This window comes from Pan troglodytes, chromosome 13, assembly GCF_028858775.2.
Source record: "Pan troglodytes isolate AG18354 chromosome 13, NHGRI_mPanTro3-v2.0_pri, whole genome shotgun sequence".
In the NCBI taxonomy this organism is placed as follows: Eukaryota; Metazoa; Chordata; class Mammalia; order Primates; family Hominidae; genus Pan; species Pan troglodytes.
The window spans coordinates 110,705,707-110,732,141 of record NC_072411.2 but is presented as its reverse complement, the minus strand read 5'-3'; the positions used below and the strand labels follow the sequence as shown (position 1 = coordinate 110,732,141).

The window sequence follows — 26,435 nt, the reverse complement described above, 5'->3', positions numbered from 1 at the left end:
TTGTCTCATTAAATCCTCGGGTATTTTTATAAGTCAGGAAGTGTAATTTATGAGAAATAGCTGAAATTTTAAATGTTGGCAAGTAAATAATATATTTTCAAACCCCTTGGCAGAGCAAATAAAATATAAGTATGAACCAAATTTAGCTCATGAGCCAGTAGTTTGCACCTTTGGATCTAGATCAGCCAATCCTCAATAACTGCCCAATATTTTACAAGAAAAATCAACAGACTGGCATAACTTATTGTCTGTGCGGTCTAATTGGATGCAGACATTATCAAAACCTAGAAGGAAAAATATGGGTGCACAAACTAAGATTAAGCCAGGCACAGTGTAGTGTGCCTGTAGTCCCAGCTACACAGGAGGCTGAGGCGGAAATCCCTTGAGCTCAGGAGTTTGAAACCAGCCTGGGCAGCATAGCAAAACCTCATCTTTGAGAGAGAGATTAAGAGCCCTAGCAACTAAGTTCCTTGTTCCTTGAGAAAACAGATTGTTCCTTGAGAAAATAGATTATGCCTTGTTCTTTTTTGTGGGTCAGCACTTAACATAGTATCTGTTCCATAATAGGCTCTAAGTAAATGTTTGTTGAATTAACAAATAAATAAGCTTTAAGAAAAATCTTGGTAACTCTGAGGGCTTTGTTATACTTGTTAATGTAAAGAAATATTCTGTCTTCAAAGGCAGCAAGAAAATAGAAGAAAAGGAATAGTGGTGTAGCCTTAGAATTTGGAGTTGGCTTGAAAAGTAAGAACTCTGTATTTTCTATTTATCAAAATATATCTATTCTAGTAATTCTATAATACTGCAGTGATTAATGAGAGCTTTTATAATATAAAGGGGTAAAATGAGATTTAACTTAAAACAAGAACCTAAACCAAGTATTTGTATGGAAATTTTATATTACAAAGTGCTTTCAACATGTTATTTTGCCTTAACACAGAACATCGCTCTGAGCTAGACATATATTGTATTCATTTTAAAGATGGAAAAATTGAACTATATGGGAAGGTAAGTGATTTTATAAAGCCTTGCATAAAATTAGCAATAGAACTTAATCTCTGACTCAGCTCATGATGGTTCTCTCCTAACAGGGAAGTACCCTGGGGAATTAACAATATAGAATTGAATCGGGTGAATTACATATGCACAATGGCACCTTCGTAAACAGGAAGGGTGGAAATGGCCTCTGCTATGGCACAGAAGAGGAAGGAAAGAAAAAGCATGGAAGGAAAGTGTAATGTTTTTCAAGAGGGTTTATCGATATTGGAGCACCTTATTCATCATGAAACTACTTGCCTATTGGTTAAGTCATTCAGCAAAATGACATAGATCAGCCTGATCCATATCATTTTATCTGGAAACATACTGTTCTGTGATTTTTTTTATTTCCTAGGTGTATGTCTTCTCCACTTGAGTGGAAATGTTATGAGGATCAGAGGCTAAAACATACTACAGTGCAAGACTCCAAAGCACTCTCTATTCAGAATTCATTGAATTTTTTTTTTTTTTGAGACAGAGTCTTGCTCTGTTGCCCAGGCTGGAGTGCAGTGGCACAATCTCAGCTTTCTGCAACCTCTGCCTCCCGGGTTCAAGTGATTCTTCTGCCTCAGCCTCCCAAGTAGCTGGGACTATAGGCGTGTGCCACCACACCCGGCTAATTTTTTGTATTTTTAGTAGAGACAGGGTTTCACCGTGTTAGCCAGGATGGTCTTGATCTCCTGACCTGGTGATCCACCCACCTCGGCCTCCCAAAGTGCTGGGATTACAGGCGTAAGCCACCGCGCCCAGCCTTATTGAATTTTTGATGGGTTAATAGGCTACATATATACTGGTGACAATACAACATAATGATTAAGAACATGGGACTTAAAGTCAATAGAGCTGTCAATGACCAGCTGTGTGACTTTGGGCAAGTTAACTCCACCTCCACGAGTCACATTGTCATCTGTAAAAGGGGTGACAGTAATAAGACTTACTCCATAAACTATAGTGAGAATTAAATAAATGAATGCTTGTAAGAACCTAGCAGCATGCCTGCTGATACATAATATGCCCTCAATACATGTTTTCAAAACTGCAACATACTGAAATTTCAAGTTAAGTAAAGTACATAAGCTAAATGTTGATATGTATACATTTGGAGAAGGGAAGTTTGGTGTTTCTCAAAAATAAGGTGAGACGTTGAAAGAAAAATTTTAAAAAGTGATCCAAAATGTATTTTTAAAACAAATTTTTAATTGATCCCACATGCCATGTACAATGTAGTAACAGCTCAAACAAGAAAAAGATATAGATGCAGCGTGATGTGCTATCAAAATACATTACAAACAAAATCAATTTGCAGACACAAGCTCACTAACTGAGGAAATCTTTCTACATGACATGGTTTACAAAGAAGAAAGAGTGAAGACCTGAGGTCTGGCTGGTCACAAAGAGGCCATTCAAAAGAAGGGATGTGTGAAATATTCTTTTTTGAGAAATTTTCCTTGTTCCCAGAAACACATGTAATTGTTATAAATGCATTATTTTATCAATGTCCAGCCAACTAATTTTCCAGCAAGTACTTGTTCTTAGATCTTTTATCTTCCCATATATTTTTTTAGATCCTAATTGCTCCTATGCACAGGCAAAATAAATGCAGTGATAGAAGTACATTAAAGTAAGAAATAAGAGAATACTAGTTTCTAAAAGGAAAATGATACACACTAAATGATCTTCATTATATTTAGGGTGATATATATGAGAGAAAGCTACAGCCAAGCAATTGAATCTTTTTTCTACCCAAAAGTAGCAGAAAAAAATGAACAATCACAGAGCAAATACCATACATTAATTTAGAGGAAAACTTGATGCCAATAGAAGGTAATAAACTACTCCATTGACACTTGCATTTTCATGTCGTTAGTATTTACAGGAGCCAATTCATGGAGCCTAAAAACTTTTATTAAGTAACACCTTAACTCTGAATTTTCAGCCTTTGAACTCAAGCATAGGAGTATCAGCCAAGCCCTCTCACACAACCAGCCATTGGACCAGCCCATGAAAGTCAGCCACAAATGTCCATTCAGAGAACATCCTCAGTTTCTCCTTGGCATCCTTCAGTGTCTGGGTTAGATTCCATAGGCCTGGAAGGCTTCTCCATTAGAATATCATCTCCCTGCCTCCCACTATCTTCCTTGGTCTCCTCGTGGAAAGAGTGTGGCAGGCAGTCCTGCTCTGAGTTACTCCAGACATAGCCAGGTAAAGTGATGTGGCTGTCAGGCTGTCTGCTGGCGATCTTGGCAGCTTTGCCAGAGATAAGCACCATGCGTGTGCTGGCCGCCACCTGTGACTGGCTGCTGGTGCTGTGCGTCACGGTGGTGAGCACTGAGCCACATCTGCGGCTGCCACATGGCGGTGTCCTTTTCCAATCCACGGAGAGATTCCACCGACTCCACATCTTCTTCACCTCTGCCTGAACCTAAGCCACGAGAAACATGCTGTGCATGAGAAATCCTAAAGGAGACCCTGCAGCCTTGTTACAAAGATGTTTGCCTTGATTTCAATGACAGCAATAATCATTGATTGAGGTTCCTCTACGTGCCAGGGACTTTATCTATGATTTTCTCTCAACCTCAAAAAACCTTCGAGACAAGTGTTAGTTTTGGAGGTGAGCAAATTGAAGCTTAGAGAGAGGTGAAGGGACTTGTCCAGGATCAGACTTTAAACAGAAGTTTAAATGCAGCCCATAGAAATACCTGACATATGGGAGAGGAAAAAAAGGAGATTCTGGGTTGGAAGAGAAACTCAAGATAAACATTGCCAGTGAGAACTTCAGAACTCTCGCGTGGCACATGACAAGCCCACTGGAACCCCTGCACTGAGACCTGCCCAAACTCAAGCATGGTTCTAGCAGCACAAGGTGGCATCCCTAGGATGATCTCAGCCATTGATAGTGCCTGCCTGAGAAAGCTCAGTGCTGCCAGGAGAATTTACTATTTGCTCTAGCCAGCACACACCTGATGATAGGCCTATGACTCCCCTTTCTTAGGGCATTTACTAAAAAGGTTCACAATTGTAAATATGTAGCTCTTCTAACTCAGAAGCATCTCTCTCAAGGACCTGAGAGCCATCCCTTCAAAATATAAAAATCAAGAGGGATAAGGCCTCTTGTCTCCCAGTCTCTGTGGGAAGATAGAATTCTATCTTAAATAACTGCCTGATTGCTAGCACAGCTGGCCTAAACGTGTTTATACTGACCAAATATTTTTTCACTTCTTTGACTCTACTGAGCCCTTACACTCCACCTCCCCCATTCTCCCTTTAAAATGCCCAAATCACTTCTGTGTGAAGTGGAATTGGGCTCAGCTCTTTCCCCTGCTGTCAATAGTTACTGAATAAAATCTGTTTTCACCACTTAAATTGCTGATGTCTTTGGCACCAGCTGAGGCTGAGGAATGGCATAGAAGGTACTCAATTTGAAATGTAACTGTCATGCTATCAATCTGCATTGGCAGCCTAAAGGAGTCAGAGCGAGAAAAGAAGGCTCGTGGATAGAAAAGCAGGCACTGCAAATGCATTCTTAATAGGGTGGGGCTCTTATTTCCATTCCTACTACTGAAGATTCATTTCTACTTCAATTGCCACTTTTCAGAAGAGAGTTTATTTGGAAGTTCCATGGGAAGCAGTGGAAATCTAGTATGCTGATGTCACCTGAAACAACAAACTTCTATCTGTTCATCTTGGCAAAAACAAATCAACACCTGACTGACAGAGCAGAAGCACCATCATCTTGGACAAACACCACCACTTTAAGTCCAGCTCCCTTTCTAACCTCATGCATTTTGAGGAAATCACTTCCCTTCTAACAACAAGCAGCCAGAAAGAGCAGACAGTATAAAACACTGATAAGACATCTCGGGCACAGAGGAAGTGGAGAAAGTCTCTTGGGTAACCACAAAACTTCACAGTCTACAATGGACCCCAGTAAAACAGTGGGTCCTAATAAATACATTCCTTTCCCTTTAGGTGCACCAAGATACGGAAGCTAAAAGCAGACTTGGGGGGCGGGGGGTAGGAGGGGCTGTGCCTGCAGCTGCAGGACGATGTATGGGAAAAGACACAAAAATTCTCCCTCCCAGATAAGCAAGACAAAGAGATACAGAAGCAGTCCAAGCCTGTGATAAGCTCTCCCACCCTGAACCCTTAAAAACTCTTAGTCTGTAAGAGAGAAGGCTCTCTGACCTAACTTGGCCAGAAGCCCCTCCCAGGTTTATTCTCCAAAATAAACCCATCTTTGACTGTTGAGTGCTTTTTGGGTTTCTTTCCTCTTTCTTTAACTCTTAAACTGACCTACTTACCCCTCCTGCAAAATAAGGTAAGAACAATACACAAGTAAGTCAGGAAATTAATTTAAGCTCTTTCTGCAAGCACTGGACTAGCATGCCACAATGTCCAAACCCTAAACATGGTCAGAAGCATCAGCTGGTCTACCGCAATAAAAGTATCCATGCACTTCTGGGCCCTGCAGCAAGCTTAAAATTTGAGAGAAGAAACATGGCAGCTCATCCAACAGCAGGGCATATTAAAAGTTACAAGGTAAAATGTATTATTATCTAGTGTAGTTACTTCTCTCCAGCCAACTCCTAAATGAACTGAAATTGTCCCATCATCATCTTATAGTTCAAAAAACATCAAAATATTTGAATGAATTTGTCCCAGGGAAACTAATGAGTTTTGTACAGAACTTAAAATGGAATAGAAATTTAAGTATTAACCAGAATATGATGTTCACTGTCCATCCAAGTGTCTGTTTGTATTCCAACAAGTTGCTTTTTAATGTCAGAGTGTACAGATGAGTTCACATTTAAAAGTGCTAGAAGAGGAAGACTTTAGGTTATTTACACTAATTCTTTCTTTTCCAAAATAATTTATGATTAAAATAGCTTCCTTCTCCTCACCCATTCCATCCTGGAAATCCTGGAAATTCTAAAGAGATTCAGGATACATTGTGATGGCCATTTACAAGCTGAAGCGAGACCTGTCCAAGGTTCCTACAAACCTACCTCTCCATTGCAGTAGCAGTAGATGATAGACACAAAGAAACCCTGCAGACAAAAGAGAAAGTCAGCCCACTGCCAACTCAGAAACTCACAGCACTTAAGCATCTTGTGCCAAAATATGTATGTCCAAAAATTGTTTTTTTATGATTCCTTCAGAGAATTATATACAAATTATTCTCTCCTAGTGTTTCCAAATCCTTATGTTTACATTAAATTTGTTTGACGTCTTTCCTTGGTGTCAGCTGAACCAAATAAGTCACTAAATAAAGCATTCCAAGATACACAAGGAATAGGTTTCTATCCTATCAGTTTCATTTATGTTGTGACCCATGGATCACATAATACCTATCCTCTGCTTGGTAAGAGGAAGTTATAAGCTGTAAATGCTGAAAACTACAAACATAAAGTATTGTATGGTAAGAATACAAAGAAACCTTTTATTTCGTTCATTCAAAAATATTTATTGAGCTTATGCAGTGTGGTAGCTGTTCAGCATGACAGGGGCAGGGATAAACAATGTAAACAAAACAGACAAGTTCCCTGTTCTAGAAAGGAAGAGACATGGATAAAATATAAACAAATAGCACATGAGAAAAATGCAAAATGAGAAGGGTTATGCAAGAAAAGAAACGAGTGATTTTAAAAAGAGTAATGTAGTGGATGTATTAGATGAGGAACTCAACAAAGTATCTCTGAGAGAGTGATATTCAAGTGTGTTTCAGTGACAAGAACAAGTAGCCAGCTGTGTAAATATTTGGGGAAAAAGCAGTCCAGGCAAAAGGAATACAAGTGTGAGCCCTAGAGGCAGAGGTGAACTTAAGCAACAGAACGTATGGAAGCAATATTGTGCCCTAACTTAATGAGCTACATGGAGGCTGGTGTGATACAGGGTGAGAGGCAGACAGGCTCCACGACATGCAGGGCTGTGTATGCCAAACAATGGTGTGTGAGTTTTAGTTTGACTGCAACTGGAAATCTTTGAGTATTTCTGGCAAGTATATGACATGATCAAATGTATATTCTTAAGATTCTCCAGACTATCATATGTGGACTAGCAAATGAGTAAGCAGGACAAAGAGTAATCCATGTGAGAGAAGATGGTAATTACAGCTTCAAATGAGATAAAATGTGTGCCAGCAACCTCTTCCTCAGTTTTGCCTCCCCTCCCCACTCCTTTTTGCTCTTTCCTGCCTTCACCTTCTTTTACTTTTGTTTATCTTCCATACACACAAGCAGAGGACCTCATTCTTATAGGTGTTACATATTTTACAACAAGATGTTTCCTTATCTCTCTGTCCAGGCTTTTTTTGTGTGAGGAACAGCTCCAGAACTGCTCCTGCTGTGAGCAGAGGATTAACCTGACCTCTATAGGACAGAAAAGCACAGGCACTATAGAAATATTGACCTTTCTGTACCCCCCAACTCCCCAGACAGGTGCATCAAAGCCAGAGAGAGTGCAGAGAAAAAGGTTGTAAGTGACCAAAAGGAAAAAAAAACTGCAAATTACAAGAATCAGATGACTAGGCAGCACCCTTTACCTGAAAGGAGTTGAAGAAGAGCTCACAGTGCATGCGGATCTCCCACCCGAGCCCAGTGAAGGAGTGAGGCAGGCATACGAACACGATGTAATGCACTCCAAAGACTAGGACCAGGACCAGTGTCGATTTGGCCAGTTTCCTAAAGGAGAACAGCAAGTCTTTTCATTCATTAACTAGAGTGCCTTTCAGTAAAGACAGCATGCTGGAGGAAAAAAAAAACTTAGCAGAGCTAATGGGGGTGGGGCTGACACTTTCTTTTTATCTTTTCTTGAGACAGGGTTTCACTCTATCTGTCTCCCAGGCTGGCGTACAGTGGCGTGATCACAGCTTACTGCAGTGTCGACCTCCTGAGCTCAAGCAATCCTCCTGTCTCAGCATCCCAAGTAGCTGTGACTACAGGTGCTTGCCACCATGCCTGAATATTTTTTTAATTTTTTTGTAGAGACGGGGTCTCGCCATGTTGCCCAGGCTTGGGCTGACCTTTCTCTATCTCTTTGGATCCCACTGCTTCTGTTAGTTTTTTCCCTTCCCTCCTCTTTCTGTCACTTACATACTAAATCAGGTAGTTTATTCTCACTCCCTGTAATTGCTAGCCCCTAAATCTCTCCAGTCTTATTTCCACTCTTCTTGCTTAAAGGAATCTATTTACATAAAGTTGTAAAATGCCTTTTTTCTGTCCTAAGTTTCCTTTAACTTCTATATTTGAGACTTAAAGAAGTGTTACTTCTATCCAGATTAACTGCCTTTACTTTCATAGAAGTAGTTTAGCTTATTTTGTTCATTTTAAAATCAATTACTCCCTTGTTTCTTCTTACATTTGTATCTCCATTTTTCACTGATGATGCTTATTTTGGGAGACATTTTATATTTTTCTATGAGCCATATGTGGTCAGTTCATCTTGACTTCTCTGAATATTCTCTGCCAAATACTCTGTCTCAAAGTGCCTTTAGGTCTATTTTGTCTGTTTTTTTTTTTTTTTTTTTTTTGGCAAACTAAGTAGTTTGATATAGTTTCATCATTCTCCTTAACTGCCTCTTTCTACAAGTTTTCTTAAGTATTTGGAAGAATTCCAGGCTTTCCAATATGATGGTTATTCTAAGTGGGCTTCCATGATCCCCCCTCCTGCTATTTTTGCCCCTGTTTTATCCTTTCCCTCTAAGTGTAGGCAAGACCTGGGACTTGTGTCTAACCAGTAGATTATGGCAAAGATGACAGCATCCTACTTCTGAGATTACATTGCATAAGGCTGTAACTTTCATCTCACTAGCAGACTGGCTCTCTTGCTTGGTTTGATGAAGCAAGCCACCATGTTGTGAACTGCTATACTGAGAGGCCCATGTGGCAAGGAAAGGTGGCATCTGGACAACAGCCAGCAAGTAACTGAATCCTACCAACAATCACATGAACTTAGAAGTAGATTCTTCCCCAGTCCAACCTTAAGATAAGACCACAGCCCCAGCTGACAAATCAATTGCAGCCTGGTAAGAGATCCTGAAGCAGGGGATCCATACCCAGATTCCTGACCTACAGAAACTGGGAAATAGCAAGGGAGTTGTTTTAAGCCACTAGGTTTGTGGTCATTCCTTTTGCAGCAATAGATAGCTAGCACCCTCAAGCATACTATTTTCTGGGAGGTTTTCCTGGAGTGGGTGAGGTTATACTTTTTATCCAAGAAATTGCCAAATCTGGCTTCTTCTTTCATAATTATTGCAAATATCTCCCTTTCTCTGTGAATTATTTACACTCTAATAATCTCAAACAATTGACCCTCTTCCTTTCTCACTAGTCTTTCCTCCTGCTGCTTTATTTGTTTATCTGTTTTTCTTCTTGGAAATAAGCTGTATGAGTGAGTACAGATCACACTAGACTAAGGCTACAGAGATCTTGATTCAGGTTCCATACTTGATATTAACTACCTGTGTGAGTGTGATTTAGTTTTATCTCCAAAATGAGGAAATAGGGCCTAGAAGTCCATATGAGCTATAATATTCTCAGGCTTTACTGGGAATCATCTTCCATGTACATACACTTTCCTATCATAACCCTCTTGACAATAGGAGCTAGAATGTCCCATAAAATCATGTTGAAATCATATTGAAATGCCTAATGTAGAAGTAGGTGGAGTTGTACATTTCCTACACCTCATTGTCCTCTGCCTGTCTTATCTCTCACTAGTACCTGAACCATCTGCTCCACCCACTCATCCTCACATTCAGAGCTTCCCTGCAGCCTACGGGCTTTCTCCTATGCTGCTCCTGGTACTCACACCTCATACTTTGAGTTACCTACAGCCTATTCAATATGAAGATTCTACCTTAAATCTGTTCCATCCAAGGCAAGATCCTTGATAAACAGTGGGTTCCTCTGACCTAACTGGTTCTTTCAACCGTCAGGGCTCCCTGGGATGTGCTTGTTCTCCTGAATCCTGATGGTGAGTGCCCCCTTCCCACCACTGTCTATGTGGGCAGGACACTGAGTGCCTTCATGGCATTTTAGTTCAGCCTAATCAGATAAAAGGGGACAGAATTAACTCACTTGCAAAACCTTGAAAGTCTTGTCTAACATCACTCTTAAACAAAAATTATATTTCCTCCTTTAAGATGAAAGGGTAGGCCGGGCGCGGTGGCTCACGCCTGTAATCCCAGCACTTTGGGAGGCCGAGGCGGGCGGATCACGAGGTCAGGAGATCGAGACCATCCTGGCTAACACGGTGAAACCCCGTCTCTACTAAAAATACAGAAAATTAGCCGGGCGTGGTAGCGGGCACCTGTAGTCCCAGCTACTCGGGAGGCTGAAGCAGGAGAATGGCGTGAACCCGGGAGGCAGAGCTTGCAGTGAGCCGAGATCGCGCCACTGCACTCCAGCCCAGGCGACAGAGCGAGACTCCGTCTCAAAAAAAAAAAAAAAAAAAAAAAAAAAAAAAAAAAAAAAAGATGAAAGGGTAAATCCTCCCAGAGACCGTTCTCAAAATCAAGCTACTGATTTTTCCTACTGTGTATGACTAGGAGCCCAAAATTAAGTTAAAACAAAAAATACACCAGTGTAGCACATTGTGAAATTATCACAAATGTAAACATTGGGGACAGTTTGGTTCAATGTAGAATAAGGAAAATTTGCTTTAGGCAACCAAAATGTAGTGGGTATCCTCCAGGCTCAGCCATCTGGGTTTTTCTCCCTTTTTTTCTAGGACTAAGCTCTTCTATAACTCCATGGAGATAGAAGTTTGTTTATTAAAAACAGGTAGTAATTATATTCATTTTCTATTGTATAACAAACTAGTATGAATTTAGTGGTTTAAAACAATACTCATTTGTTCTCTCTCAGTTTCCATAGGCTAGGAGTCCAGGCACATACCCTGGGCCCCTGGCCCACAGTCTCTCAAGGCTGAAATTAAAGTGTTGGCTGCATTCTTATCTGGGCCTCAGGGTTCACTTCTAAGTTCATTCAGGTTGCTTGAAAAATCCCAGATTCTTGCAGTTGCGGGGCTGTTTTTTGGCTGTCAACCAGCGGTCACTCAATACCTGCAGGCTTTTCTCAGGTTCTAGCTATAGGCCCTCACAACATGTCAGATTGCTTCCTCAAAGCCAGCAGGAGAATCTCTCTCCAAGCTCACAGGATGGAATCTTATATAACACATCATAATCACAGGAATGACTATCCTAACATCTTTGTCATATAAAGTAAACTAACCAATGGAAAGGCTACCCCATCATAGGTCTCAACCACACTCAAGGCGAAGGGTATTGGGGGAGCAGGATTTTACAAGGCTTATACACCCATGGGCAGGAATCTTGGGGGCCAATATAGAAATATGCCTACCACAGTAATGCAAATAATTCCTGCCCATAGAAATACAAATTCTGTCCAGTGGAATGTAACTAATTATAGCCCTGTGAATAGTGATGAGCTTTGCTAGTTTGCATATGCCAGGCAAATGTGTACATGGGTCATGGGTCTGGCTGTTCACTTAAAATGGACTTTTACTCTCTATTCAAATCATGTAGCAATCCTGGGCACTGATTTTTTTCAGCGTCCATATGGCCACCCATGCACATTGTACGTTTTTATACCCTGGCTCTCTGAAAATGCACAGCTGTCTAATAAGATGATTCAGGGATGTACCAACTGATAGCAGTCTTCTGGTTTGCTGGAAACATGGTGTGGTCTGTGTCCAAGGGCAAAGCCACGAGAGGAATGCAAAGAAGTCAGGTGGTTTTGGGACTCAGTGTCCTGTTTAGAAAATAGATTCCTAATTCTGTGCTCTCTCTCCCTAGGTGATGTCTCTCCAGGTGAGCAGCTCTAAAAAATCTCTGATTTTCTTTTAAGAATCAATTTAGCTTTAAAAAATTACTATTGCTCTTAAGCCTTTCTTGATCAATTCCCGTGGCCTTGAATTAATCCTTCACTCTTTTCTGTATACATAGCACTTTGTATGGGCATCTCTGTTGGTACTTTCCCCATTTTATTTAATTAAATCAATCATAGTATCTATCTCTCCCACTCTCTCTGTCTCTACCCATCCCCACCTAAATTGGGGGTTCAAGGAGGGCACTCAGCATGACACTACTGGCCATTAAGCACCATGCTCCTGTTACATCCCATGCTGTTTGCTTCATTTTATTCTAACAACCATGGGAGACAGCTATTATTATCCCATTGCCAAGAGAGGATAGAGGCTCACAGAGAGAAAGTATCCATTCAATGTGATGCAGTAAGTGATGGATGCGGCCTTAAAACCTCTCCTCTTTACTCTCATGCTACGTAATAAATACTGGTTGGATTTATTTTTAAAAAATAAACATTAAATATGAGTTTTGTCTAACATTAAATGGGAAGTGAAATTAGTCAAAACATTCAAGTATTCTTTTTCACTGAATCTTGCATTTTTTCATATCTGTTTTTCCAGGCCTGGCAACCTCTTCTTACTTTATGAAGTAACTGAGTTGTAATTTAAAAGGAAAAAAATGTATTATCCATCTTATTAAATCTAATAGATGACTGAATTTTATTCACACAATTTTGTTTTAGGGTAAATGATTGTAAACTGTAGTTATACACTATGCCACCATTGAGGGAAACTGGTTAAAGGATATATGGGATCTCTCTGTATTATTTTTGCAACTGTATGTGAATCTACAATTATCTCAAGATAAAAAGTTGTTTTAAGAACTGATTGATTCACTCATTTCCATTTTAAACCACCATGCCAACTAAGGGATTTTATGTACTTTTCAGAAGTCTTTCTTATTTGTGTGTGAGCACACATTCACCTGGAGAGATTATCTCAGCTCCAAAAGGTGTTTTCTGTTTTTCATAGTAGTATGCATGGAAACATGCTCTGTAACTGTTTTAGATGCCACCATTTGGAAATTTTGTATTGTTTTATTTTAGCAAGAATATTTGAACATTTGTTAGACAAAGGTAATAACAGAATGGAAGATAAGTTTAAAGGTACAAAAATTAGCTGATATAAATTTAAATACTTAATTAACCCTTATTGTAGGAACGTCACTGAGACAGGGACACAGATTTAATTTTCCTAAGCCTATTTAAAAAGTGAGATGCTATTTAAACTTGGAAATCTAAGGCCTCAGAAACAGAATATGGAATTGAATTCTCAAATTGGTGTCAAGTAGGTTCCCACATTTTTCTCTGAAAAAAGTCACTCTTCACTACATTTTTATCTGTGACTTAACTTTGGACATAATTAAGGATATTAAATATGTTTCAGCCATTAAAAAATGTATTTAGCTGAAAAATACTTTTTCTGACTTCTATTAGTCTAAACTGTTCTCATTAACAATTTCATACTTGAAATCTTCTGGGCACCAGATTATTTCAAAGTTATTCTGAATTCTGAGTAGTTGATTATTTCAATCCTTGATAAATTATTCTCTTCAATTGTTCTGGAAAATAATCCTCCATGAATTAATTCAAAATATTGTCTATTCTATCCATTTTTAAAGATAGGCCACCCTTTGTTCCCTCCAAAATTTCTCATGTCTTTTGAGCAACACTTTACTAAAAGTATTAGTTCATGTCATTCAGAATTAAAGAAATAAGCAGCTTTGTTCAGAACTAAAGAAATAAGTAGCTTCTAAACACCACTACACTCTTCCACTTTATGAAGAAGAGTGAAAAGTTATTTACATTTTTTATTATTCTATCCTTTGGCCTATGTCTTCTCAGATGGGATGTGACATGAGAGACAAGCTATATTAGTATAGCATAGACCTTTCACCATAAACTCATGCACAATGTATAATACTACCACTGACAGCATATTAAAAATAACTGGCACTAGCAGCTGCTGATTTGTTAATACTGTGCATTCTATGGGCATAGGATACTGTGAATCCTGCAGGTCATACCTGTAGTCTTTGCAGCTCAACAGTAAATACTACCTGTAGGGAGCCCCCCTGAAACTATTGCTAAGGAATAAAAGTTGAAATGCTCCTCATTATTGTAAATACAAAGTTGCATGCAGGATTATGTAAAGACAATGCCAGGTTGGACTGCCAGAATGAGCCAACAGCACGTGATGTGCTTCCCCCTGCAGAGAGCCTATGAATGGACGTGTAGTCAGCGAGGTTTCACATCACCAAGATTCCTATCCCAGAAAAGCAGATGTTCATGGCTCTGGGAATGGAATGCGACCCTTGTGGAGAGCCTATAAACGGACGCATGGGGGGTGCCTGTCCATATGGATAAGATAGGGCTATAAACGCCCTCATCTTGGACAGCTCTTCCAGGCCTCTTTAGGGTTAAGGCATACTCCCTTCTGAGAATTTCTGGTCTAACCGGTTGTCTAGCTTCACTTCCTCTTTCTGTGGATTGTTTGTAATCAGCTTTTGCTGCAACTGTTACTGCTGATTAATATCTTGCTAATAATAGGTTATGGAAAGAATGTGTTTCTGTTTTAAGGCTCTGTTAGAAATTACTAATGCACACACTATATTGTAAATTCTTATCTCTGTATACTGTACTTCTGCATACAAATGTTATGTTAAAGAATTACTTCATCCCCATGTGACCATCTCACCTCATAATCAAACGACCCTAAATCCCTCACTAACCTACCCCACCCTCACTAAACTTAATAATAAATGCTGGTATATCCAGTGCATTTGTTGGCACTGTGGGACCAGAAGGTGGTGACCCCCCTGGACCCAGCTTTCACTATCTTGCGTGTGTCTATTATTTCTCAACCTGCCGATCTGCCTGGGAACAAAGAGAGAGCCCCGTTGCATGGCGGGCTGCTGGCCAGATCCCGCAATAACTACCTAAATGGTGGAGAGGACTAAATCAACGAGGACTTATGGAAGATTTGTGAGAGAAGATCAAAATGCTGACTATGATGTTTTTCCTCTCTGTGTCTGAGATAGCATTTCATAACAATCTGAGACAGAAATAAATAGTTAACTGGAGATTATAAAGCCAAATCCACATCTACCTGATTACTAGATGTATGTGTCCAGTTGGATAGATGCCACTAATATTCAGAATTTCCAAAACGATCATTATGCAAAATGCACACAACCTTAAGATAGTTTGATAATAATCACAAACATTCTATTTGTCCTTTTCTTCATGAAAGGCTGAAGAATGGACCTCTCTCAGTCAATATATTTGCATATTTAGTGAGAGACAATTTGATGTAAAGATTAAAAACAATACAGCAAATCCACTTGATCTCTTCAGTTATGACATATTTGTAGAATGCAAATAAAATTGTCTGCCAAGATCATCAAGATATTTTCTGGGAGTTCATATATAGTTGATGAGAACATCCCAATCTGCTAAAAACAGATCTTAAAATATATTTAGAATTTAAGCACAAGGGGTAGCTTTTGGGGTTACTTATGTTTTCTTAATATATATATGCTTTTCTGATAAATCACACAATAAATATACATTCATAAATTTAATCTCTTAAAGATATTTCAAATCAATTTATATCTGTTCTTTACTTAAATAGTAACCAAAGGCTGGGTATGGTGGCTCATACCTGTAACCCCAGGACTTTGGGAGGCCAAGGCAGGCAGATCACCTGAGGTCAGGAGTTTGAGACCAGCCTGGCCAACAGGGCAAAACCTCATCTCTACTAAAAATATAAAAATTAACTGGATATGATGGTGCACACCTGTAATCCCAGCTACTCGGGAGGCTGAGGCATGAGAATTGCTTGAACCCGGGAGGCAGAGGTTGCAGTGAGCCGAGATTGTGCCATTGCACTCCAGCCTGGGCAACAGAGCGAGACCCTGTCTCAAAAAAAAAAAAAGGAAAGAAATAGTAACCAAAATATTTCCTCTGATGGATGCCTCTCCTGAAATTACCTGTATTGCTTCCTTGTGTCATGCCCAACTGCATTGGTCTCCCAGATTTTGGTAGCTAGAACTCTAACCGTATTCAGAAACAGAATAAAATTCAGCTGAAAAAGAAGGTAAGATTACAAAGAATTATTGTTAGTCTTCAAGATTTTTATAAACATTTACATAAATTGAAATTTTTTCCATTCAAATAAGAAAAATTGCCCATTTCATAAATGTGAACAGGGGAACCTGAGATCAGATATTGGAAGGCTAGTGATTCTTGATTCACCCTCATGAAAACACAAAGAAATACAAAGTTTCAACAACACTGAAAATACCAGAGGATGATCTGCTGGGATCCACAGGAGCTTTCTAAACTGAAGTTTAGATGAAGCCCTTTGGCAAAGTGGCAGGACAAAGGGTAATAGTTATTATATAAATGTAATCAACTGTCCTCTTTAAAATGAATTCTCAGCTACTTCTCTACTTTAGAGAGAGGAATAATAGAGCTATTTTGGGGATTCACTCTGTCTATGATGTATGAAAAGTATTGGGTGAAGGTAATATGAGGTGTGTTTTTTTTTTAAAGGGAAGTAAGATGTTATATAAGAAAAGGCTCCCAGTGTAGTCAATGAGATTGATTTTTTGAATGTTATAAGTGTGAATACCACTAGAGATAATCAAGTTCTGGCTTTTAAAAGGGGAGGGAGGGGAGTGTTGAAGGAATAAGCCCCTTTCTGTCTGAGGACCTCAAGGATCAGTGAAGACATTCCAGATGACGATGAAGAACATGTCTCCAGGTCTGGGGTCATAAGGGGATGGAGGCCTGAAACTCTGGGTCCCTCCATTCAGGGAGATGTCTGCTTTCCAGAAAGTGCTAGTGCTTAGGAATAATGGAAATGTAGATTGCCAACAGTAGGCACTTGTCCCTGCCAGAGCAGGGGCAGAAGAGAAAGCCATCAAGTCCTGCAGTCCTGGGGATAACTTGTCTGGCAGAGTCCTCAATCATTTCTAGAAGTTAGAAAATTTTGGTTATCAGAGGATTTGTGCGCCTCAGTCCCAAATTCAGCTGACTGACTGTATCAGCCCTGAACACCCCACCAAACTCACTGCTATCCGACCACTGACAACCCTGTGAGCACCTCTCAACAATCACAACTTTCTACAAAAACTGAGGGCTAGGTCTTGAGCCCCACACATGGGGGAAAAACAAAGTTGTGCTGTGAGCTGATGAAAGGAAAGGGATGTTTCCAGGCCGATAATAGCTGCCATTTATTGAACATTTTCTAATTTAAAACCTTACATGAACATGGAGGAGACACTTTTATTTTTTTACATCCATTTGTTATGGATGAAGAAACTTTAGCTCAAAGAGATTAACTGCTTTAACCTGGAATATCCACCAATCGGCTAGAATTTGAACCAGGTCTATGTGAGTCTGTATTGTGAATCCTTAACCACCATCTGATACCTTCTGTTCAGGAGGACAAAAAGATGCAAAACATGAGAGTTGAGGATTTCCATCTTCACCCACTACAACTCGCAGCTCACAGATAGATTTTGTTTTAATAAGAAGGTGAAAAGCTACTTGAGTACTGCTCAGGTCACTGAGAAAGAAGTATGTGAGTGCTACTTTCTGAATGACAAGATTTATTTCATGCCCCATTAATTCCTGTCTCTCTAAGACAACAGTCACCGGCAATACGATGTAGCTGAGGTGAAGATATTGGGGAGTGATGCATGGAACTGCTGGGTGAAGGACTAAGTGCTAGGAGCTGAAGCTGGAAGAGCTGTGGGGCAATACCAGCTGGATTGCCATTTGTCACACCTTATCCCAGAAAAGGAAGAAGTATAGATGGCTTCTGATGGGCCAACCTTAAGCTTCACCTTATTAAAAGACCCAGGACCAAGCACTCTGTCCTTTAGTAGACTACACTAAATAAATCTGCACCCCCCACCCCCAGAAAAATTGACTAAAGGAAATACATGCCGATCAGTCCACCCATTTAATAACTGAGAAGATACGTTCAAGGCCAACCAAATTGATTATGGAAAGAATTAAGAATTTTAAAATATTAAGACCAAGTAAAACTTGATGCCTTAAAAGATAAGTAACAAAATACACACATGACATATATACACACATATTGATACATGCGAGAACAGCTGGATGAAATTCTAAATAATTATTCTGAATAATTTAGAAAAATATAGACTATGGGTTAATTAGAAACTAAGTTATTGACTACTAACTATGGTAAATGAATTGACTCTTAGTCTCACAGCAGCTCTATGAGACAGGCATTTTCTTGTCCCCATTTCACAGATGAGGAACCTGAGGCACAGATTCCACATATTTTGCCCAGCCACACAGCTAGCAAGCGGCAGGGCCTTAATGCAGCCCATGCGGCCTGGATCCACACTGTACACCCTTAACCACTGCACTATAGTGTCCATAAAATAGAGTTGAGTTAATAGTAGACTGAGATGGAGACAGAAATTTAAGAGCAGGATTGATTAACAAAAGATTATAAGGAATCTAAAATATAACCAAATTTTAAAATCACTATTAGAACAAAAAACAGTAGATCTGACAAAGCAAGAAAATGAATTCGGCAATTTAGGAGACACCTGAAGAATCCTCTGAAAGGGAGGGAAAAAGAACAAAGACTTGAGAGTTTGAGAAAGGGTGTTCGAGTGAGGATGTGGCCAGGGATATAAGAGTGGAAATTGCTACACTTTTGGCTTGATGATGGAGGAAGGGACCAAGAGTCATGGAATGCCAGTGGCCTCTAGAAGCTGAAAAGGATAAGGACTCCCCCCAGCACCTCCAGAAGGAAGGCAGCCCTGCTGACACATTGATTTTAGGACTTCTGACTTCCAGAACTATAAGAGAACAAATGCATGTTCTTTTAAGCCACTAAAAAAAGAAAAGAAGAAGAACAAAGACAGATGTGAGGAGGTATATGAGGTATAAGATGCCTATCTGGAGGATGTGGCAGATTACTTCTTTTTCTGAAGAAAAGATAACAATAGAATAAATCAATAAAAACATAACAGAAGAAAAATCTTGCACTAAAGGAAGACTTGAGTCTGCAAATGGGAAGGTGACATTTTATACCAGGCAAAAGAAATAAAAGAGAATAAGACAAAGAGGAAGTTTCTGGTGAGATTTTAGTAGTAGTAGTGCTAGTACTAGTAGTAGTAGTAGTGCTAGTACTACTAGTAGTAGTAGTGCTAGTACTACTAGTAGTACTAGTAGTAGTAATGCTAGTACTAGTAGTAGTACTAGTAGTAGTGCTAGTAGTAGTAGTAGTACTAGTAGTAGTGCTAGTACTAGTAGTAGTAATTTTTTAAAATTAAGATATAATTCTAAGAAAAAAATCATTAAAAGGTTCTTGTGTATTTCATGTAAACTTCATGTAGGAAAAATTTTGCTTGAAGCAAACTACAGACAAAACAAAGCAAAGAAATTTAAAAAAAGAGAGAAGGCTTAGAATAACATGACCTTTAATAAACATTAAAGCCAATAACACATAGAATGAATTTTTTGTAAATATGGTTTTAAAATAATGCAAATATAGAAATCAAATTATTTTGCAATGAAAGATTCATTTTTTTAATTCCAATAGTTTTGGGGTAGAGGGGGTTTTTTTGTTACATGCTAAGTTCTTTAGTGGTGATTCCTGAGATTTTAGTGTACACATCACCTGAGCAGTGTACACTGTACCCAATATGTAGTCTGCAATTAATGATTTAAATAAAAGTAAAGATTTGTTCAGAGTGAACCACAGATGAACTAAAACAAAGAAAACATTTCAGCCATGGAAGTGCCGGCTGCTCAGGCTGTCCTGTCTCCGAGACTTGGTTCCTGGAGTTTTCTTTGCCTGGATCGTTTACTCTCTCCACTCACTCGCCCTTCCTAGCTCAGTTCTCAGGGTTCAGGCTGAATGTCACTTATTCTCAGAAGCATTTTTCATGTTTAAATGTTAGTCTCACTCACTAAACTTTAGCTGTGGGAGAAGAAATTCGTGTCTATCTTCTCCTCTACTCTCTCCTCTCCATTGCCTCACACAGGGCCTGCAATGTTCTTGGTGTTTAATCAAGATTTGTCCAATGAGAGTGAATAAATAGGCAAATGAGATATGCGTGCTCTAAACACTACTTATACTGAGGTAAATCAGCACATCCCCCTTCAATGTAGAATTTTCACTTCTAGGCATAACTCGCAAAAGATGTAATCATTTAAAGAAGTCAAAATTTAGGCATAGAAAAGGTAACTTGCAGTGAGCAGACTTTCTCTGCAGCGTCTCCAGGGATAGGAGCCTACCCTTCAGCATCCTGTGCCCAGGTGGGAAGATCCTGACTGATTATGGGGTTCTTCAGTGGATCCACTTGTCTAACTGAGCTAGGGTCACATCATCCACCCCAGCCTCCCGCAGCAATAAGGTTCTCCCTCACTCCCTTACTTTATATCTTAACATGTTTAGAATCAGGGCAGCCAAGAGAGATGCTATGTGTTAGTTTCCCTCAGAGACACTCTAAATACATCATATCTGCTCACCCCATGTATTGGCTTATTTTTCAATATCACAAACATAAGAACTTTTTTGCTTTGTTTATTTGCATATTGGTACTAAATGCTGAACTTTTACATAACAGGTAATAAACTCCCTGATCTCTATCAAATACTATAATTTGATTATCTGTATCACAAATATAAAGACAAAATATATAGTTCATTTCTAATCAGGTGGAATTCAATTTATAACTTGGAGACAGTTTCTATGGCAAATGTTAGAGCTTTAATTTCATTTAAAGTTATATTTCTAACTGACTTAGAAAAGAAAAGGAGTTCTGAAGGGGAGATTTTTCTCTGGGGGAAAAATCAATTTGGTATTTATAATTGTGTCAATGATCAGAGATTAAATTTTATCCATTTTTCTTAAAATTCCTTCCTTCCTAGTCAACCCTTGTTTTTGGTGACTGCACCTCTCCCTGCAACTGGGAGAAAATGAATCACTCACCCAAGAGCAGCTGAGAAGCATGTACCTTGTTTGTCCCTTTCTTTTCATATTTTGAAAAGTGCACTAGATATAATATTTTTAAAACTTATCACCTAAAATATTTCCTAAAGGCCTTTACTAGAAATACCATCTTATTCCTTCTGCCAGAGCTCCCTAAGATACCCTGGGACAGGTATGCAAAACAAAACATTTATTTTAAAAAAATTTAGCTCAGTATTTAATGCACTCTATGTAGTATGCAGCTTCCTCAGGAGTCACCTACTTGCTTAGTCATTCAATGTCATTCAATATTCAAATTTGATCATTACTGATACAATGAGCAAACCCATGATAAACACCACAAACTGTTTATTGACCAGAAAGATTAGTTCTTAGCTTGGATACACAATGATGATGTGAGGCATGATGAAACAAACATCTAAAAGTAAGTAAATATATGCCAATAAAAAGTGACCTGAAAAAGAAAGAATCTCCACTGCCCCATATATTCCTAATACCCATCAACATCTCTAATGCAAACCACAAGGTGTCAGTTACGTTAGTTCTCTGGAGGGTTATTTAAAGGTCAAAATCTCTGCAATAATGTTGTCAGATAAACATTGGACAAGATATCCCCAAAATGCTTCCCAACTTGAACATTCTTTGATTCTATGAATTATTTTTATGGAGTTGCCAGAAAAGGAACTACTGCCTGAACTACTGCAAAAAATAAGCATATGAATTCTAAAGTCTCAATGAGTGCCAGACCCTAATTCCCTAATAGGTTTTATGGTGTGTTTGTTTTTTTAATGCCAGTTAAGGGTTGCTTTAAACACTGAGTTTAGGATTTTCTCTTTTATTACTCCTATTCTGTAAGCATAGCTTAGATGTATGTACTATAAGAAAGGTGACCCTGGAAGAAATTTCTGTTATTCAAATATAAAAGATATGTCATTAAATTAGTTATACATTTACATTTTATGACAATATTTACCTTTTCTTGGTTCTTTAAAAAAAAGTTCTCCTTATTGCACGTTCACATTTTAATTCAGCTAAGATGAATCAACTCATTATAAAGGAAAGTATTTTGAGACTTTACAGCATCTCCAAAGAAATGGATTTAAATGAATGGAATATGTGGGACTAACTCTCATCAAATAGCAAAAACCATGGATTGCCATCACGCTTGCTGCCCAAGCTCACCAGCTGCTGCAGCACTGATCTCCTTCCATTACTCACATCAGCAGCTGACAGTTATTTACAGTTGTTACCATTTTAATAAAACTCTTTAATTCCTGTCTCTTTCTTAGAAGGTTGCATCAAGAGTACAGTCTCTCATACAGATGTCAGAATCAATCAAATAGGACTATGCACTTAAAGGTGAATAGTACCTCTCTTAGACATTTGCGTCTCCAAGCTAGTTCATCTTATCCATCCATCATAACACCTCTAGAGTTTTCTTTTTAAAACCCAAATCTGACCCACTTACTAACCTGCTTAAAATATTTTGATGTCTCATCACAATTTTAAGGAAAATTCCAACGTGCTTTAGCATGACATGTGAGTCCACTCCCATCAAACTCCACAGTCTGATCTCCTGCATATTCTGCAGATGCATTGTTCCTTCCAGCCATAGAAAACATAACATGCCCACTTGGCATGGGCTAATCTCTATGCCAGGAAAACCCTTCTCTGCACTTTACCTATTAAGTGATTTAGGTAAGTGATTTCTACTCTTCCTTTATACTTTTAGTTCAAATCTCACCTTCTTGGTGTTTCCTTTATTAAGCCCTCCAGACAGAGTTTGGTGCTGTCTCTTCCCTATTCTGAACTTCAGGATGGCGTCAGAAAGACTTGGATAAGCTTATATCACTACTACATGAACCACCATTTCTGTTACTACACCTCTACTATTACCATGCTACCACTAGTAGTAGTATTACTGCCTGTATTATAGGCTACTATTTACTGAATGCTTTTCATAGGTTATATTAAGCCCTTTAATAATCTTACATAGTCCTCCTAATAACCCTATGAAGTAGATATTACAATATCCAATTTCCTTTTTAGAAAACTTCATTTTAAAAGGGGCTAAATCATAGTACGGTCAGCAACTGGTAAGAGTTCACACAGGATTCATACACTTGTTCACACAACTACCAACCCTATAATAAAAACTATTATGAGTTGCACCTCCTCCACTAATGACCTGTATGACCTTGGATATGAGTTTGACTGCTTGTAGACTAGTAAAGTTAGTAAGACTCAACAAAATCTAAGATACCCCCAGCTCCAAAACCCTATAATTCTAAGTCACATACTTCTTTGTGTGCCGGTATTGCCAGTTATAAAATTGAAACAATAATATGGATATATTTATGTCAGTTAACTATGAAGAAAACTATATTTTAAATGATTGTAAGGTACCTACATGTGGCATGCTTATCATATAATCTTATGATCCACTATAAGTAATATCATTAAATATATATTTATATTTTCATTCAGCCAATATTTCCTAGGCACCAATAAAGGTCAGGCATTCTAGGAAAATAAAAGAATAGATCATCCCTCCCCATGAGGAGCACACAGGGAAGACAGAGCTAGTAAGTAAAATGCAATACGGTACACTTCTAAAGTGTCTGATCACATGAAACACAACTAGCCTCCCACAACCATGTGAACACCCACTGCTTACACTGGCCAGGACTTTTGTGTAATTTCAGGTTTCATTGTTAAAGGAATTTGTCCAGTCCAGTGTTCTCCAAATAAGTCATTTAGGGTGCCATCATCATGATTTTGCCATATTGATATTATTTACCTACTATTGCCTACTTCATATCTTTCTTCAATCAACTTTCATTAAATTATTAAAATTCATATTTCATACCATTAAACATAAATAAAGAACCAGTAGAAGCTTTTATAAATAAAAGACAACTGTGAAATACATATGATGGAAACAAAAAGCCTTATGAAATGTTATCTAGATTGGGTTGCCTGTCTTACCTCCCCCTACCCCCAAAGAAAGACACCACACATGTGAGTGTTGTTCAAGACCAGGACCAAAATAAAACTTTCTCCTTGATGTGTTCAGAAGGGTTGGAAAGGGACCAATATTCATATATGATTCAATAATGCTTAATGACCTTGCATATACCACCTAAGTCCTCTCATGCACCAGGGTATGTGCCCCTACATAAGGAAACACTGCTCTAGCTTAAATCCTATGGCAAGAAAGAGCAAAAACTGTGGGCTCTGGCATGGCATTGCCTGGGTTTGACCTTGGCTTCAGCATTTTCTAAATGTATAACCTCAGGCAAGTTATATAACCTTTCTTGAACCCAAACTGGGAATAATAAAAATACCTACTTAAAAGTTATTTGAGGATTAATGCAAAAAAAGACTCTGAAATATGCTTGAAACAAAAACAGACTCAAATATTTATTCATCAGATGATTAATAAAATATAGGAGATTAACTTTGTTAAGAGACAAAGGAAGACTGTATTAGTCCATTTACATGCTGCTGATAAAGACATACCTGAGACTGAAAACAAAAAAAAGGTTTAATGGACTTACAGTTCCATGTGGCTAGGGATGCCTCACAATCATAACAGAAGGTGAAAGGCACATCTCACGTGGTGGCAGACAAGAGAAGAGAGCTTGTGCAGGGAAACTTCCCCTTATATAATCATCAGATCTCATGAGACTTATTCACTATCATGAGAATGGCACAGGAAAGTGACCCCATGATTCAGTTACCTCCCACTGGGTCCCTCCCACAACATGTGGGAATTCAAGATGAGATTTGGAGGTGAGGAACTTGTTGGGAACTGGAGCAAAGGTGACTTGTTATCTATTATCAAAGAGACTGGTGGCATTTTGTCCCTGCCCTAGAGATTTTTGGAACTTTGAATTGGAGGGAAATGATTTAGGTATCATTCCACCCCTGGACTCTCCCAAATCTCATGTCCTCACATTTCAAAAGCAATCACACCTTCCCAACAGGCCCCCAAAGCCTTAACTCATTTCAGCAACAGCTCAAAGTCCACATTCCAAAGCCTTATCCAAGACAAGGCAAGTCCCTTCTGCCTATGAGTCTGTAAAATCAAAATCAAGTTAGTTACTTCCTAGATAAAATGGGGGTACAGGCATTGGGTAAATACAGCCATTCCAAATGGGAGAAATTGGCCAAAACAAAGGGGCTACAGGGCCCATGCAAGTCTGAAATCTACTGAAGTAATCAAATTTTAAAGCTCCAAAATGACATCCTTTGACTCCATGTCTCACATCCAGGTCACGCTGATGAAAGAGGAAAGCTCCAATGGCCTTGGGCAGCTCTGCCCTTTTGGCTTTGCAGGGTATAGCCCCCCTCCTACTTCTTTCACAAGCTGACATTGAGTGTCTGCAGCTTTTCCAGGCACATGGTGCAAGTTGTTGGTGGAGCTACCATTCTGGGGTCTGGAGGACAGTGGCCCTCTTCTCACAGCTCCACTAGGCAGTGCCCCATTAGGGACTCTGTGTGGCAGCTCCAACCCCCATTTCCCTTCTGCACTGCCCTGGCAGAGGTTCTCCATGAGGGCCTTGCCCTTGCAGCAAACTTCTGCCTGGACATCCAAGCATTTCCATACATTTTCTGAAATTTAGGCAGAGGTTTCCAAACCTCAATTTTTGACTTCTGTATACTTACAGGCTCAACACCACATGGGAGCTGCCAAGGCTTGGGGCTTGCACTCTCTGAAGCCATGGCCCAAGCTCTACATTGGCCCCTTTCAGCCATGGCTGGAGCAGCTGGGACACAAGGCACCAAGTCCCTAGGCTGCACACAGCACAGGGACCTTGGGCCTAGCCCACAAAACCACTTTTTCCTCCTAAACCTCCAGGCCTGTGATGGAAGGGGTTGCTGTGAAGACCTCTGATATGCCCTGGAGACATTTTCTCCATTGTCTTGGGGATTAACATTTGACTCCTTGTTACTAATACAAATTTCTGCAACCAGCTTCAATTTCTCCTCAGAAAATGGGATTCTCTTTTTTATTGCATTGTCAGGCTGCAAATTTTCCAAACTTTTATGCTCTGTTTCCCTTTTAAAACTAAATGCCTTTAACAGCACCCAAGTCACCTCTTGAATGCTTTGCTGCTTAGAAATTTCTTCTGCCAGATACCTAAATCATTTCCCTCCAATTCAAAGTTCCAAAAATCTCTAGGGCAGGAACAAAATGCCACCAGTCTCTTTGATAAAAGATAACAAGAGTCACCTTTGCTCCAGTTCCCAAAAAGTTCCTCACCTCTATCCGAGACCACCTTAGCCTGGATTTCATTGTCCACACCATTATCAGCATTTTGGTCAAAGCCATTCAACAAGTTTCTAGGGAGTTCCAAACTTGCCCACATTTTCCTGTCTGTGAACCCTTTGAACTGTTCCAACCTCTGCCTGTTACCCAGTTCCAAAGTCACTTAAACATTTTCAGGTATCTTCTCAGCAGTGCCCCACTCTACTGATACCAATTTACTTTATTAGTCTGTTTTCATGCT

General features: G+C 39.2%; 1 protein-coding gene across 2 annotated transcripts in view; it reads right to left on the bottom strand.

The window, feature by feature from the left end:
- Positions 1-2,215: 2,215 nt before the first annotated feature.
- The window catches only part of PTH2R (parathyroid hormone 2 receptor), a 136,541-nt gene continuing 112,321 nt past the window's right edge, over positions 2,216-26,435 (bottom strand). For both annotated transcript variants that reach the window (XM_016950398.4, XM_526012.8), the window contains exons 10-13: positions 15,917-16,011; positions 7,580-7,718; positions 6,045-6,086; positions 2,216-3,460 (exon numbers count right to left, since the gene is read on the bottom strand). In XM_016950398.4, coding sequence (XP_016805887.2) covers positions 3,065-3,460; positions 6,045-6,086; positions 7,580-7,718; positions 15,917-16,011 — 672 coding nt within the window. In that variant the 3' untranslated portion in view covers positions 2,216-3,064. The remainder of the gene's footprint in view (positions 3,461-6,044; positions 6,087-7,579; positions 7,719-15,916; positions 16,012-26,435) is intronic.